General features: G+C 42.3%; 1 protein-coding gene across 4 annotated transcripts in view; it reads left to right on the forward strand.

Annotated features, from left to right (window-relative positions):
* The window catches only part of LOC112249907 (SZT2 subunit of KICSTOR complex), a 151,871-nt gene that overhangs the window by 9,970 nt on the left and 124,165 nt on the right, over positions 1-17,736 (forward strand). For all 4 annotated transcript variants that reach the window (XM_024419663.2, XM_042320730.1, XM_024419672.2 and 1 more), the window contains exons 8-19: positions 2,827-3,037; positions 9,010-9,180; positions 9,804-10,035; positions 10,624-10,753; positions 11,033-11,178; positions 11,440-11,592; positions 11,802-11,916; positions 12,258-12,463; positions 12,649-12,885; positions 13,035-13,113; positions 13,373-13,461; positions 13,749-13,917. In XM_024419663.2, the coding sequence (XP_024275431.1) occupies positions 2,827-3,037; positions 9,010-9,180; positions 9,804-10,035; positions 10,624-10,753; positions 11,033-11,178; positions 11,440-11,592; positions 11,802-11,916; positions 12,258-12,463; positions 12,649-12,885; positions 13,035-13,113; positions 13,373-13,461; positions 13,749-13,917 (1,938 nt within the window). The remainder of the gene's footprint in view (positions 1-2,826; positions 3,038-9,009; positions 9,181-9,803; positions 10,036-10,623; positions 10,754-11,032; positions 11,179-11,439; positions 11,593-11,801; positions 11,917-12,257; positions 12,464-12,648; positions 12,886-13,034; positions 13,114-13,372; positions 13,462-13,748; positions 13,918-17,736) is intronic.

Below are 17,736 nucleotides of genomic sequence, written 5' to 3' on the forward strand. Positions count from 1 at the left end.
CCCAAGAAAGCAAAGGTAACCTGGCTAAATGATTACCGGCCCCGTAGCACTCACGTCGGTAGCCATGAAGTGCTTTGAAAGGCTGGTCATGGCTCTAATCAACACCATCATGCCGGAAACCCTAGACCCACTCCAATTTGCATAACACCAACAACAGATACACAGATGACGCAATCTCAATCGCATTCCACAATGCCCTTTCCCACCTGGACAGAAGGAACACCTATGTCAGAATGCTGATCATTGACTACAGCTTAGCGTTCAACACCATAGTACCCACAAAGCTCATCACTAAGCTAAGGACCCTGGGACTAAACACCTCCCTCTGCAACTGGATCCTGGACTTCCTGACAGGCTTCCTACCCAGACTTCCTACCCAGGTGGTAAGGGTAGGTAACCACATCTGCCTTGCTGTTCCTCAACACTAGGGATCCGCAGGAGTGCGTGCTTAGTTCCCTCATGTACTCACTGTTCACCCACGACTGCGTGGCCCAGCACGACTCCAACACCATCATTAAGTTGGCTGACAACACGGTGGTAGGTCTGATCACTGACAACGATGAGGCAGTCTATAGGGAGGAGGTCAGAGACAAGACAACAACTTCTCCCTCAATGTGAGCAAGACAAAGGAGCTGATCATGGACTATAGGAAAAGGAGAGGTGAGCTGGCCCCCATTAACATCAAAGATGCTGAAGTGGAGCGGGTCGAGAGTTTCAAGTTCCTTGATGTCCACATCACCAATGAACTATCATGGTCCAATCACACCAAGACCGTTGTGAAGAGGGCACGACAACATATGTTTTCCCCTCAGGAGACTGAAAAGATTTTGCATGGGTTCCCAAATCCTCAAAGTGCTCCAGCTGCACCATCAAACATCCTGACCGGTTGCATCTTTGTCTGGTTTGGCAACTGCTCGGCATCTGACCGTAAGGCGTTACAGAGGGTAGTGCATATGGCCCAGTACATCACTAAGGCCAAGCTTCCTGACATCCAGGACCTTTATACTAGGCGGTGTCAGAGGAAGGCCCAAAAAATTGTCTGAGACTCCAGTTCAGTCCTAGACTGTTTTCTCTGCTACCGAACGGCAATTGGTACGGGAGCGCCAAGTCTAGGACCAAAAGGCTCCTTAACATCAGCTACCCCGAAGCCATAAGACTACTAAACAATTAATCAAATGGCCACCTGGACTATGTACATTGACACCACCCCCCTTTTTGTTTTACACTGCTGCTACTTGCTCTTTATTATATACATAGTTAGTTTACAAATTACCTTAACTAACCTGTACCCCCGCACATTGATATTGGTACCGGTACCCCCTGTATATAGCCTCTTTATTGTTATGTCATTTTCATGTTACTTTTATATTTATTTTTTTATTTTATTTACTAAATATTTTCTTAATCAACAACTCAGTTAAAGAAATGGAGTTAAGGGCTTGTAAGTCAGCATTGCACAGTAAGGTCCACACCTGTTCTGTTCGGTGCATGTGACAAATAAAATTTGATTTGATTTGGCCACTCACTGTCTTCTTGGAAGCAACTCCAGTGTAGATTTGGCCTTGTGTTGTAAACTCAGCAAAAAAAGAAACATCTCTTTTTCAGGAGCCTGTCTTTCAAAGATCATTTGTAAAAATCTAAATAACTTCACAGATTTTCATTGTAAAGGGTTTCAACACTGTTTCCCATGCTTGTTCAAAGAACCATAAACAATTAATGAACACGCACCTGTGGAACGGTCGTTAAGACTAACAGCTTACAGACGGTAGGCAAGTTGTTGAATCTTGTTATGTTCATAGAAATATTTACACATGTTAAGTTTGCTGAAAATAAATGCAGTTGACAGTGAGAGGACGTTTCTTTTTTTGCCGAGTTTAGTTTATTGTCCTGCTAAAAGGTGAATTCCTCTCCCGGTGTCTGGTTAAAAGCAGACTGAAGCAGGTTTTCCTATTGGATTTTGCCTGTGCTTACCTCCATCCCATTTCTTGATGCAGCTACCACCACGCTTGAAAATAAGCAAGCACTTACTCAGTGATGTCTTTTGTTGGACGTATGTGATTTGGTAGCTCGTAACCTAGCGTGGCTGACACGCAACCCACATGACTACACAGCAGGGATGCAGAGAGGCTAGTGTTAGAAAGACTAACTCATTCCTGTCCTACCCCACATTTTTCAGGAATATTCTTATGTCACTGTATGTATCCAGAGTATTTTCAGATTTCGTTATCAACAAGTACGGTAAATGTAACATAGAATCAAAGGTGTAATGTTTGGATTCAGTTTGTCAGGGGAACTGTTGTGTCCTCAAATTTGGTCTAATAATTTTCCCATTCCCTTTCAATTGCTACCATGCTTATGCTTTTCATATTTATTCTGTCACAAATATTTAAATTTAGCCCTATCCATATTGGCTAATTCCCATGTGTAAACCTACATTTTAGTTTCAAGTTCCTTGATGTCTACATCACCCACAAACTTTCATGGTCCATACACACGCAAGCCTAAATTACTCCTGAACTGGGTTAGGCTTGCGTCAACAAAGGGGGGTGAATACTTATGCAAAAACTATATTTTAGTTATTTAATTTGTATTAATTTATAATTGTTTGTAGAATTTTCTTTTCGCTTTGACATTATGGAATATCTTCTGCAGATCAATGACAAAAGTACAAGTAAATGCATTTCAATCCCACTTTGTAACGCAACAAAATGAGAAAAATAGTGTTGTGAATATTTATGATACCTGCTGTAATTTACATATTGTGGAGAGTCTGTAGTTGTGATTTGTTTCATATTTTGTTGCTATTCTCTGTGTCTTTCTGTTTAGGTGGGTGGGGCCTACTCCTACAATTGTAGTTTTGGGTACATCCCTAATGTTGAGTTGATGAAGTTTATCTCCCTGGCGACCTTTGGCTCCTACCTGTCCAGCTGCCCTGAGCCTGATCTGGCCAGTCAGGATATGAACACCTACCACAAGGCCTTCCTCACATACTCCTTCCTCAAGACCAGCGAATCCATGAACCCTGAGTACTACTGTGGTAAGAAAGAGCATGGCATTTGTTAGGGTTGGGCCGACATATGATTAAGTTGAATATTGTGATATTTGACATTGACGATATTTCAAGTTTTAATGTGTATTCGCCACGAGCCTAGGATACAACTGGTGTAAAACAGTACAGTGAAATTCTTAACTTGAGAGCTCTTTCCAACCGTTAATAATAGAAAATAGAACAGTTTCTATCCCCAAGCCATAAGATGGCTAAATAGCTAACAAAATGGCCACACCCTATTTTATTTATAGTTTCTAATCACACTCACAGGACTCTACACACTCACACACACTGACACTCCAACACACACTCACACACTCCAACACTCACTCCAACACTCACTCAGTCACCGACTCACTTAATTTGCTTACGCACACACAACATGCACACACATTTACACTGACTTCACACACTCACATACCATCATCATATACACTGCTGCTAAACGGTTTATAATATATCCTGATGCCTAGTCACCTTATCCCAAAATATACAGTACCAGTCAAAATGTTGGACACACCTACTCATTCCAGGGTTTTTCTTTATTTGTACTATTTTCTACATTGTAGAATAATGGTGAACACATCAAAACTATGAAATAACACATATGGAATCATGTATAGAGCAAAAAAGTGTTAAACAAATCAACATGTATTTTATATTTGAGATTCTTCAAAGTAGCCACCCTTTGCCTTGATGACAGCTTTGCACACTCTTGGCATTCTCTCAACCAGCTTAATCTGGAATGCTTTTCCAACAGTCTTGAAGGAGTTTGCACATATGCTGGGCATTTGCTGTTTTTCCTTCACTCTGTGGTCCAACTCATCCCAAACTCAACTCATTGGTTTGAGGTCGGGTGATTGTGGAGGCCAGGTCATCTGATGCAGCACTTCATCACTCTTCTTACACAGCCTGGAGTTGTTTTGGGGGTCATTGTCCCGTTGAAAACAAATGATAGTCCCACTAAGCACAAACCAGAGGGGATTGCATATTGCTGCAGAATGCTGTGGTAGCCATGCTGGTTAAGTGTTCCTTAAATTCTAAATAAATCACATAGTGTCACCAGCAAAGCACCTCTACACCATCACACCTCCTCCACGCTCCACGGTGGGAACCATACATGCAGAGATCATCCGTTCACCTACTCTGCGTCTCACAAAGACAGTGGTTGGAACCAAAAATCTCAAATTTGGACACCGGTCTAATGTCCATTGCTTGTGTTTTTTGGCCCTAGCAAGTCTCTTCTTGTTATTGGTGTCCTTTAGTTGTGGGTGTTTTTTTTTCAGCAATTCGACTAGGAAGCCTTGATTCACACAGTCTCCTCTGAACCGTTGATGTTGAGATGTGTCTGTTACTTGAACTCTGTGAATCATTTATTTGGGCTGCAATCTGAGGTGCTGTTAACTCTAATGAACTTATTCTCTGCAGCAGAGGTAACTCTGGGACTTCCTTTCCTGTGGCGGTCCTCATGAGAGCCAGTTTCATCATAGCGCTTGATGGTTTTTGAGACTGCACCTGAAGAAACCTTCAAAGTTCTTGAAGGTTTCCAGATTGACTGACCTTCATGTCTTAATGTAATGATGGACTGTCATTTCTCTTATTTGAGCTGCTGTTGACATAATATGGACTTAGCCCTATTTGGTAAATGACCATCTTCTGTATACCACCAGTTCCTTGTCACAACACAACTGATTGACTCAAACTCATTAAGAAGGAAAGAAATTCCACAAATGAACTTTTAACAAGGTACACCTGTTAATTGAAATACATTCATGAAGCTAGTTGAGAGAATTGTGTGCAAAGCTGTCGTCAAGGCAAAGGGTGGCTACTTTGAAGAATCTCAAATCTCAAATATATTTTGATTTGTTTAATAAGTCCTCAACTGGCAGCTTAATTAAATAGTACCCGCAAACACCAGTCTCAACGCCAACAGGGAAGAGGCGACTCCAGGATGCTGTTAATGAAGCTGCCATTTGAGGACTTGTGAAGTGTCTGTTTCTCAAACTAGACACTCTAATGTACTTGTCCTCTTGGTCAGTTGTGCATCGGGGCCTCCCACTCCTCTTTCTATTCTGGTTCGAGCCAGTTTGCGCTGTTCTGTGAAGGGAGTAGTACACAGCGTTTTACGAGATCTTCAGTTTCTTGGCAATTTCTCGCATGGAATAGCCTTAATTTCTCAGAACAAGAATGGACGGACGAGTTTCAGAAGAAAGGTCTTTGTTTTTAGCCATTTTGAGCCTGTAATCGAACCCACAAATGCTGATGCTCCAGATACTCAACTAGTCTAAAGAAGGCCAGTTTTATTGCTACTTTAATCAGAACAACAATTTTCAGCTGTGCTAACAGCGAGTAGCAGCAGTGTACAAAACAAATGGGAGGGGGGTTAATGTAATATTCCGGTGGCCATTTGATTAATTGTTCAGCAGTCTTGGCGCTCTGGTACCGCTTTCCATGCGGTAGCAGAGAAAACAGTCTATGACTTGGGTGACTGGAGTCTCTGACAGTTTTATGGGCTTTCCTCTGACACAGCCTATTATATAGGTCCTGGATGGCAGGAAGCTTGACCCCAGTGATGTACTGGGCCATACACACTACCCTTTGTAGCGCCTTACGGTCAGATGCCGAGCAGTTGCCATACCAGGCAGTGATGCAACCGGTCATGATGGTGCAGCTGTAGAACTTTTTGAGCATCTGGGGACCCATGCCAAATGTTTTCAGTTTCCTGAGGCGGAAAAGGTGTTGTCGTGCTCTCTTCACGACTGTCTTGGTGTGTTTGGACCATGATAGTTCGTTGGTGATATGGGTACCAAGGAACTTGAAACTCTCGACCCGCTCCACTACAGCCCCATTGATGTTAATGGGGGCCTATCCGGCTCGCTCTATCCGGCTTTCCTGTAGTCCACGATCAGCTCCTTTGTCTTGCTCACATTGAAGGAGAGGTTGTTGTCCTGGCACCACAATTTCAGTTCTCTGACCTTCTCCCTATTCAGACCCTTTACTCAGTACTTTGTTGAAGCACCTTTGGCTGCGACTTCAGCCTCGGGTCTTCTTGGGTATGACACTGCAAGCTTTGCACACCTGTATTTGGGGAGTTTCTCCCATTCTTCTCTGCAGATCCTCTCAACCTCTGTCAGGTTGGATGGGGAGCGTCACTGCAAAGCTATTTTCAGGTCTCTCCAGAGATGTTTGATCGGAATTCCCGCCGCTGAAAATCATCCTCACAGCATGATGCTGCCACCACCATGCTTCGCCGTAGGGATGTTGCCAGGTTTCCCCCAGACGTGATGCTTGGTATTCAGGCCAAGAGTTCAATCTTGGTTTCATCAGACCATAGATTGTTGTTTCTGATGGTCTGAGAGTCCTTTAGGTGCCTTTTGGCAAACTCAAACCATGCTGTCATATGCCTTTTACTGCAGAGTGGCTTCTGTCTGGCCACTCTACCATAAAGGCCTGAATTGGTGGAGTGCTGCAGAGATGGCAATCAATAATCAATCGACAGCATATTAATGGATTAATACATCTAATCAATAATGATTTTAGCAGCAGCATATGTTGTGTCTGTGTGGGTGGAAAGTCTGTGGGAGAGGTTGTGAGCCATTCACAGTCTCATGGCCAGGGGATAGAAGCTGTTTAGGATTCTGTTTGTCAGTGATGCACTGGGCTGTCCTCACCACCCTCTGTAGGACCTTCCCGTCGCGTACAGTGCAGTTGCCATACCAGACTGTGATGCATCCAGTCAGGGTGCTCTCAATGATGCAGCAGTAAATGTTCCTGAGGATCTGAGGGGCCATGCCAAGTCATTTCATCCTCTTGAGGGAGAAGAGGCATTGCCTGGCCTTCTTCACAACAGCTCTGGTGTGAGAGGACCACATTAAGTCCTCGGTGATGTGGACACTGAGGAACTTGATCCTCTCTACCATGCTCATTGATGTGAATGGGGGTGTGCACCTCCCCTGTTTCCTGTAGCCCACGATCAGCTTCTTGGTCTTGCGGAGGGATAGGTTGTTGTCCTGGTACCACACTGCCAGTTATCTGACCTGCAGGCTGTCTTATCACCGTTGGTGATCAGGACTTCAACCTTTGTGTCATGAGCAAACTTGATGATGGTGTCATGCGTGGCCACAGTGTTGGTAAACAGGGAGTACATGAGGGAGCTGAGCACACACCCCTGGGGGTCCCCTTGTTGACTGTCACTGTGGCAGAGGTGTTGTTGCCTACTCTCACCACCTGGGGTCGGCCCGTCAGGAAGTCCAGGTTCCAGTTGTAGAGGGAGGTGTTCAGTCCCAGGATCCCTTGCTTGGTGACAAGTTTGGAGGGCACTATGGTTTTGAATGCTGAGCTGTAGTCGATGAACAGCATCCTCACGTAGGTATTCCTTTTGTCCAGGTGGGAGAAGGCAGTGTGGAGTGCATTGCCTGAGGATCTGTTGGGGCGGTATGCAAATTAGAGTGGGTCTGGGATGATGGAGGTGATGTGTGCCATGACCAGCCTTTCAGAGTACTTCATGATTACAGATGGTAGTGCTGCGGGGCGGCAGTCATTGTAGTCTAAAGCATGAAAGGCACAGAGAATCTTAACTGCCGATAGTCTTCCTATCGGTGCTTATCACAGTAGGAGGCTGTTCCTTCTCTTGTTAGAACAAAGGGGTACCTGCTGCTTGCCGACCCGGTAGCGACAAACCTACCGTTTCTACTTGTAGAATTGCAATGATCGTCAGTGGCCAACAACTTGGAGCAAATCGGAGAGCACGTTCGTGGGGGAGCCAACAGGAGTGACAACAAAATGCAATGTAGGCAATGGGATGGTAGCTAGCTAAGTGCACAGACGCAATGCACACAACACTAAATACTTCTTCCAAGCTAGCTAACCACTGTAGCTAGTATTGACATTCTAATTAAAGGTGCAATATGCAGACTTTGTCTACCTTTTTTTCTAATCCGTAATGGACTGTGTCCCCTTCCACATGCGTAGACCATCGGTTCCTATTTTGCCTGTTTGACGGCTCTGCTGCGGTCGTAGCGGGACATCTTGTACGTATTAGTTGCCTCATCCATAGCCTCGGGGTTGGCTGCGATAGCACTGTGTGCAGTATCTCTCTGCTTTAGTGTATACCTCAGTGTTAATCTAGGGCTTTTGATTGGGGAAGCTGTGGGGACAACGTCAGCGACGCATTTCCTGATGAAGCTCCATACAGGTGCAAGATGCCCGAGATGTGACGTGCAAGACAATATATCATGATGTGAAAGACTATACACTATTTGAACTTTACAAATCAAAACTGTACAGTTTTAGCAGTTAGGCTGTATCAATATGTTGAAAATAAAGTTGTCTTTTTTGCTGCTGTGTCCCCGATCCCATCAGAGTGCAATTTTGGCCGAAACAAGTTGGTTTTAAACATAGTGTTCTTGATTGTGCTCTCTGTGACAGCCCAAACACAGTGGCTTTTAAGCAAGGCTCTTGTCATTTCCAAACACCCTGTCATTATCTGTGAATCATGTTGGAGACACCCACAGTGATGGCTGCTCACTGAATAGAAGTCCGCGTTCATCGTAAGAGGTTTAGCATAAAGAGATGCGAATGAAAGTACAATGTTTAATGGCTGGGTCTTTTTTTCTTCTCTGCTGCTTTTTAGAGTATTTCCTTCCCAATATATCTCTTTATGTTAGAGAGTATACCCACCGGTAAATTATTTTACTGGACGAGAGTTTGTCACAGTGGAGATGTCAACAGAGGAAGTGAAAATGCATGATGTTGCCAATCGTACTTTCATTTCATACAAGATTTTCTTTTGATATCCCTTCACTGCTTCTAAAAGAAAGCATTGAGGTAGAGCAATGACTCAGGGCTGCCAGGCAGTTCAGCAGACACGATTTTGGTTAAAAGGCAGACTAATTGCCTAATTATACGCTGTTGTAAACGTTGAACATCTTTGTTGGCATGTTCCAAATTCTCTTTTCCAGTGTCTCAGCACAAGTTGTTCAACGAGCACCTGGTGTCAGCCAGTGGGAACCCTGCGCTGGTGATGAGGAGGAAGAAGCACACAGAGAAGGAAGTGCACGCCCACCTGGTCAGTGTGGTGTCGGTCAGACTGAGAGAGGGATACACCATCAGGGAGATCAACCTCACTAAAGGTACCGGCTCACACCAGCCTCGAGTCTAACCTCGTCCCCGGCTAAATTGCTAACACAGATAAAGCCTGGAAATACTTTGCAACAAAGTGGCAATGAAAGGGGTGTGGGTTCAAATTGAGATGGGAGAGAAAGAGAGCCTACTACAGCTCTGTTAGATGGGACTTGCAGAAAATCACAAAAAATAAAGAAATGTTCTATCCCAGCGACCATATTTATTTTTGGGATGCTCACTTGATTCTGATTCGTTCCGATCCAGTTGCACTGCTCACACTTTGAAATTCCACAATGTAGAGAGGAGGTTCTAAGGGTTGCGCTAGGTGGTGATTGGCTGAGAGATCAGCCAATTTGTCCGCTCCTGCCATAGACCTCCATCCAAGTCCTGTGTTTAGGCGCTCGGAAACCAGACGTCTCGACAGAGAGAGAGAGCTGGATGGTGGGATTAGCCTCCAGCCTAACATTTTAAAGGGACTTTCTCCTATCCACAGAAGACCCACGATATCGAACATCTGTTTTACTGCAAGTGCATCCACAAGGCCAACTTTCTTCCTCTTTTCCAGACTGTATACAGTTTTAAATAAACCAAACTACACATGTTTCAATTTGTGTTTTGGTCCCTCCCGTAGGTGGCACCCAGCTGGAGGTGAAGCTGGTGTTGCTGTGGAAACACAACATGCGTATAGAGTACCTGGCAGTGGCCCAGTGGCCCCTGGATCCTGCCAAGAGGACCACCTGGGTAGAGGTCACCATGGAGGGAAGCTACGACATCCTCCATGATATCAGCTGTACCATGAGGAAACCCATCACCTCAACCTACCGCACCTCTGTCATCAGGCGATTCTGGAACACACTGCAGAGGTGACCTTTGACTCACCTGTATCTACCTGGCTAGGGAAACTGCTAGGGAAACACTGATGCAGCTCATTGTCAAGGATACTATTCTATTTAAAAATAAATAATTTAGTTTTACTCCTATAATGGGTAATCATAGGACCTACTTTAAAATTGTTTTAAAGCAATTCTACACATTTTGCCATGTCTTATGCCGTGTTCTTATGCTATCTGAGTGACTCAAACATGTCAAAATCAATGGGGTCCCCATACCATTTTTTTAATGTTAGATTCTCTCTAACTGTCTAGTTTTTATTTTGGTGATTGTTAGTTCCTCAAAGATGATCTTATTTAAACATATATATATATATATATATATACTGTAGCTACATTATCAATTGTATATACTTTGTCTCTGGTTTTATTAATTTACACTGAAAACATTTTATTGTACTGGAAATTATTAAAACAAATAATTCTAATAATAATAATTTGGAGTGTTGTCAGTAAATATAGGGGAAACACTGAATTGAATTTGAAGTACAAGATTTTGAAAGTGTATACTGTGCATTTCTCCTGATAAGACACATGTTATTATGCTCTTTGTCTTCACAGTATAAACCAGACAGATCAGATGCTGGTCCACCTGCAGTCCTTTAACTCTCTCCCAGAGAACTACACAATCCCTGAGAGCACCAAGAACGGAGTTCCTCTCTTCTACATCCCACCTGGATCCACCACGCCTGTATGTACTTTGTCTGCTCTGGTTACTCCTTTACACTTACCAACACTGATTTTTCAAATTCATTATTACATTGACCTATATTCATAAAGCTGATCTAGGATCAGGTCCCCACTTTCTGTAGTTGTATTCATGATGGTCTAGAAAAAACTGATCTTATAATCACGAAGGCAAAACTGATCCTATATATTCTACTGTTCTGAGAGACACTATGAATATGGGCCATTGGTCCTATTGACCTAAGGACAGGTAGTCACAGTGTTCCTCTGCTGTTTCCTTCAGGTTCTCTCCCTCCAGCACAGCGGCTCTAAGGACTCCTCCCAGTCCCAGTTTGCCTTCTACTGGAAGCCCATCCTGTCCATGGACGCCAACTTCTGGCAGAGATGGCTTCACATGCACCGCATTGCTATCATCCTGGAGCACGACATGTGAGAGATGGTTTATAGATACGACACCAACTTCTGGTGTCAATTTCTTAAATTACAATGTTGTCAATTCAAATTGATTTCATTTCTCCTTTTAGATGTAATGTAAAGTGATGCATCACTGAGAGCAGTGTTGATAGTCCTCTCCCAGTCATTTAGTATAATTAGTCAAATCTAAGTAGAATCTACAAGTGTGCAGGTTTAATTTTAAAAGTATTTTCCCAGTCATTGTAATGGTGATCTCCTGTCTTCTCTTCTCTGCAGGCCTGTGCCCAAGCACCTCCACACTGCTGGTAGTAACGGGCGTTTCAGCACCATCCAGTGTCGTATCTCCCACTCAGCCCTCACCTCTTTACTGAGGGACTGGAGCAGCTTTGTACTGGTGGAGGGATACTCGTATGTCAAGCTCATATACAGGTAGAGGCAGAGAGACTCATGGGAAATGTTGTTCACATTGTGGAGTGAGATAGAACTGTGTTAAAATGTTTGTTTTTTCTTTCAAATACTTAAGCTGTTATTCAATGACCCAATGGAATAGTCTCAAAATATACTAAAACTACAGTAAATGACTGGCTACAGTAAATGACTGGAGTAAGGTTTTAATGAATGTCCTGTTCTGTCCCCAGTGCCTCTGACCAGCCCCCCAACTCATTCTATCTGGTGCGTCTGATCTCCAAGGCTCCCTGCATGGTGCTGAGGCTGGGCTTCCCTATCGGCACCCTGGCCCACACCAGGAACAAGGTATGGGACATGGTCCACACCGAAAACACTTAACAATTTTTGAATAAAATATAGATTTTGAATCTCGAGCTGTGCCTATTTCTCCTCACTAAATGGATCTAGCAAGCAGAAAGAAGTCAGTCGTTGGGTGAAACATCACCTTTTTTCCCCTCAGAATGTTGCAACCCTCTGTTGGTGTGACCTGTTGTCGTTTATGTAAATGTTGATTCTTAACTCATTGCTGAAGATGCAAAAACAAAAAATCCTGAACAAGGCCGAAAAAGGCAAGTGAACTAAACTGTTTGTGAGGGAACCAACACATCCTATACTTCAGCTTAACCTTTTCTCTGCCCCACTTCCAGATAGTGGATGAGCTGCGGGAGCAGATCCTGAGGCTTCGCTTCCCTCACCGCGTCCAGAACAAGGAGGCTACGCCCAAGACCAAGAGGAAGATTCTGGGGCACGCATCCCCCTCCAAGTCTCCTCCTCTCCCTGCTCCCAAACCTGCGCTGTCTGACCGGCCATGTGTGGTGGTCCTCAACAAACCTCTGGAGAAACTACTCATCAGGTCAGTGGAATGTTGTCAGATTTGTGCCTTGGGCATGACTGTTCTTTTCAGCTACGTGGCTTATTACTGTAGATTACAATTATTGAGGTCATAGCACAAGGTATCAGACCTAAGGTTGGATTATGAAGACATTTTACCCAATTATAAACATGAATACTCTAATGGTGTCCAATCTCCTCCTGTAGGTACGAGAAGCTCCCGTCAGACTTCCGGACCCCGTTTATTCTGAACATGGAGAACTTCACCCAGCCCACTAACATGACCGTGCCCCTTAGCATGGCAGCCAATCGGACGGCCTCGTCCACGCTGGCGTCGCTGTCACGCTACTTCCTCCATCAGCGCTGGGTGTGGACGGTGCAGAGCTGCCTGGGTGCTACCGTACCGCTGCAAGCTGTGGTTCATATACTGTCCATGCTGTCTGAGTGAGTCCCACAGGCATGTCTAATGGTACCTGACTCGTGCACTATGTATGTCATATAAAGTCATTATCATATCAGAGAGTTGTTAGGGAGGTCTTAGGAGTACTAACATCTGACTTGTTGCCTGAAAATGTTTTTGGATGTTTCCTAAGGATTCGCCTCTCTGAGGGCTTTCATTTTGCTGCCAGTGGAGAGGGCATAGTCAACATGGTGACTGAACTGCCAATGAAGGTGAGAGTAGCATGCTGGGACAGCAAATATTTACTAAACCCATATGAACTCAATAGAAAAACCCTCTCACTAATCCTTTGAGTACTAATGTAGCATTGTCTACATTAACACTGAAAGGAAGATTAGGCTACACAATACACACATACATATGTTCTAATCTGGACATATTGAGGCCAGACAGTTTATTGCTGTATAGTGTTTGCATTGAATTCCTATAAAAATCCCATTGTAATGATGACTTGTGATGGTGTGCTCATAGGGGATGCCAGAGGCGGTGGACAGAGAAAGTCACACCTGTATCGTCCAGTATATCCTGTTTCCACCCCACTCCACCTCTACCAAGGACAGGTGAGACTGAATTCCATTGAATATTTTGCCATTATTTCTATTGCTTTAGTCCACCAGTTCCACAAATTCTACACATTCTCCAACCGTATCTTCAAATATTATCAAATTATTTTATTTAGAAGAACAGTTACGTTTCTAAGAACTTAACACATTTTTTTTTTTTTTTACCCTTTGAACACTTTGGTATATTTTGCTGGTTATTTAGTCAGTAAATGGTGCTATTGCTGAATAAGCATCTGTTTCTCTCCTCCTGTCCTGACCCCTTGTCTTCCATCATGGGTCTCCAGTTTCTCCACAGACGATGACAACGACACAGAGGTGGAGGCCATTGATGTGGACACAGAGCTCAACCTGGTGACAGAGTGTTGGGTAGAGCCTCAGAGTGGGACAGTATGGAGCCCTAGAGACCAACATAGACACTTCCAGGAGCTCACCTACCAGGAGATTCCACAGGCGGTCAGTATCAATCGCTTAATCGATTAATCAAATTGATCTTCTTACATTCTCAGCTGTTGTGAAAGGTACTGTAGCTATTCAGTAGTACAATCACTGATAATTCCAATTCACCAATTTGTATAGTATTAAAATACTGATAGAGATGAAGTTGAAGCGTGTGTACATATGCAGCCAGAGGATGGACTAAGTCTGGATGGACTAAGTCTGGTTCCTCTCTCTTCATTGGATTGATTTGTAATAGTGAGTTTACTTTAATAACTGGCCTATGGAAGCACTTCTCTTAGTGAGAAGTGTATTACATGTTTACGTGAGCTACATACGCTACCTTTTATATTCTTGATCCTAATGATATAGGCCTAAGTGTAAAACGGACGAGGTGATAGAGCAACAGCACTGGAGTAAAAATCAAATGTGTGTGCGTGGAGAGCGGGTTGGTTTTACAGGTCTACTCGTTCTAGATTGTCAGTACTGCATGTCTTTGCTGTCGTGCCATGGCTGTGTCAGAGTCGATTATAAGTTAAACTTATGTATCCCTTCATGGGTAGTGTGATGCGTAAGACACATTTTTACAGACAGTCATTAGCGGCTGTTAAAATGAAAGTTCATTTTTCTTTCTTCCTTCTTGTTGGAATATAACAGGATATAATAAGGAGTACATGAAATGTGTCTTTCTGCCGATAGGCTGCGTGCATGTAATGGGCATAAAGAACTGGTCTTGTGATATTTCTAGGTATTTTTCTTTCCGTTTTCTTTTTCTAACAACTGGATCCAATGAACTGAGCGGGCTGGGCTGACATGCTTAAAGCCCTTTCTATCACTTTCTTAATATGAGCATGCATCTATATTATTGTGCTCTTATTCATTTGGAAAAAGTCAATGGGTCTGAATACTTTCTGAAGGCACTGTATATGGACCAAATAATGACGATCCACACTTCTTCGAAAATATATATCATAATCTATTGAGCCCACAAGTAACGAATGAATCTGTTATTATGGTGAGAGATTACAATATGATTTTAAGTACCTCAATGGATCGTAAAGGAAATCACACTACAAACTATCACCCTCATGCACTTAAAGAGATCACAAATATCATGGATGCATTAGAACTAGTTGATATATGGAGGCTGATTTTAGTGAGATATACATGGAGGAGGCTTAATCAAGCTAGCTGACTTGACTACTTCCTGGTCTCATTCTTGCTGGCATCAAACGTTTAAAAAGTATTAATAGGAGACAGAATGCGATTGAACATTCATCTAATTGGCCTCCACATAACTCTTACAGAATTTCCACGTGGATATTGGCAATTTAATCAAAGCCTACTGGATGACAATTTGTTCTTAACTAAGAGAAGATAATTCATTATTTACTTTTTTTTTGCACAACATAGGTACCACAGATCCCCTTATCCAGTCCATTTAAAAAAAACTGGAGGCCTCTTACACTTCAATGTTGTGATGCAAAAATCCTGGCGAAGTGCATAGCACATAGAATAAAAAAAGGTTTTTACCAGATATTGTTCATCCTGATCAGACAGTTGTTTTTTTTACAAGGATGATGTATTGGAGATAATATACAACAATTACTTGAAACAGTGGAACATTATGAAACGTCAAAGATACCAGGCCTGGTCTTCATAGCAGATTTTGAAAAGGCGTTTGATAAAGTACGACTAGAATTTATATATAAATGCCTTGACTACTTTAATTTTGTTGAATCTTTTATACAGTGGGTTATGGTTATGTAAGCAACCCCAGGTGCAAAATAGTAAATAATGGTTACTTCTCAGAAAGTAGTGAGCTTTTAACAGGAGTATGACAAGGCTGTACATTGTCTCCTTATTTATTTATTATGGCCATTGAAATGCTAGCTATTAAAATTAGATCCAACAAGAACATCAAGGGGTTAGAAATCCAGGGGATAAAAACAAGTGTCAACTGTAAGCTGATTTCTCTAGTTTTTACCCCGTTGCGCTAGCGGAACCCCTCGCCAACAGCCAATGAAATTGATATGCGCCAAATACAAATCAACAAATCTCATAAATCAAATTTCTCAAAATTTCAAGTATTAGGCACCATTTTAAAGATAAAAGTCTCGTTAATCTAGCCACAGTGTCTGATTTCAAAAATGCTTTACAGCGAAAGCTCCACATACGATTATGTTAGGTCACCACCAATCCAGCCATTTTTCCAGCCAAGAGAGGAGTCACAAAAAGCACAAATGGAGATAAAATTAATCACTAACCTTTGATGTTCTTCATCAGATGACATTCATAGGACTTCATGTTACACAATACATGTATGTTTTGTTTGGTAAAGTTCATATTTATATCCAAAAATCGTATTTTACATTAGCATGTTACGTTCAGTAGTTCCAAAACATGCAGTAATATTGCAGAGAGCCACATGAATTCACAGAAATACTCATAATAAATGTTGATGAAAATACAACTATTATACATGGAGCTTTAGATACACTTCTCCTTAATGCAACCGCTGTGTCAGATTTCAAAAAAACTTTTACGGAAAAAGCATAATCTGAGAACAGCGCTCAGAGCCCAAACCAGCCAGAGAAATATCCTCCATGTTGGGTAGTCAACATTATTCATAAATAGCATTCTAAATATTCACTTACCTTTGATGATCTTCATCAGAATGCACTCACAGGAATCGCAGTTCCACAATAAATGCTTGTTTTGTTCAATAATGTCCATCATTTATGTCCATTTATGTCCAATAGCTTCTTTTGTTAGGGTGTTTGGTAAACAAATCCAAAAGTGCGATCTGGTCCATTTGGACAAAACGTTCAAAAAGTTATATTACAGGTTGAAGAAACTTGTCAAACTAAGTATAGAATCAATCTTTAGTATGTTTTTATCATAAAAGTTCAATGATGTTCCAACCGAAAACGCGTGACTGAGAACGAGGCTATAGGCAGACCCCTTAGTCAAACAGCTCCCATCCAGCCCCCCTTCACATGAGCAGCCTGAAACAACGTTCTAAAGACTGTTGACATCTAGTGGAAGCCTTAGGAATTGCAAAATATCTCATATCCCACTGTGTATTCGATAGGGGTGAGTTCAAAACTACAAACCTCAGATTTCCCACTTCCTGTTTGGATTTTTTTCTCAGGTATTTGCCTGCCATATGAGTTCTGTTATACTCACATACATAATTCAAACAGTTCTAGAAACTTCAGAGTGTTTTCTATCCAATACTAATAATAATATGCATATATTAGCATCTGGGACTCAGTAGTAGGCAGTTCACTCTGGGCACGCTATTCATCCAAAAGTGAAAATGCTGCCCCCTATCCCAAACAACTTAAGTCCGCAATCTGCATCCCTGCACAGTCATATTGAAGATCATGATCCCTTTTCTAACTTCTCTGAACTAAAAGCTAAGTATGACAAGTGTACCATATTATGTATTGGATTGTTAAATCACAATGTTAATACTACCTTGTAGTTTACTAATAAAATGGGTGGATGGTGAAGTAGACATACTTTGTATTTACATCTCAAAACTTACCACAAACAATTCCAAAGAAGGTTTGTAAAAATAGATTAGATACTGCAACCATTGAGAGGGAAATACTTGTATATTATGGAAAAATCACATTGATTTAACTCTTTAGTCCTATCAAAGTTTACTTACTAATGCCTACTCTAGACGACTCGTTCTTTTAAATCATATGGCAAAAAAATATAACTTTTTTTGGAATTCGAAGACAGACAAAATTAAATGTGCCTATCTACAGTGGGGAGAACAAGTATTTGATACACTGCCGATTTTGCAGGTTTTCCTACTTACAA

Source organism: Oncorhynchus tshawytscha, linkage group LG01 (genome assembly GCF_018296145.1).
Source record: "Oncorhynchus tshawytscha isolate Ot180627B linkage group LG01, Otsh_v2.0, whole genome shotgun sequence".
NCBI lineage: Eukaryota > Metazoa > Chordata > Actinopteri > Salmoniformes > Salmonidae > Oncorhynchus > Oncorhynchus tshawytscha.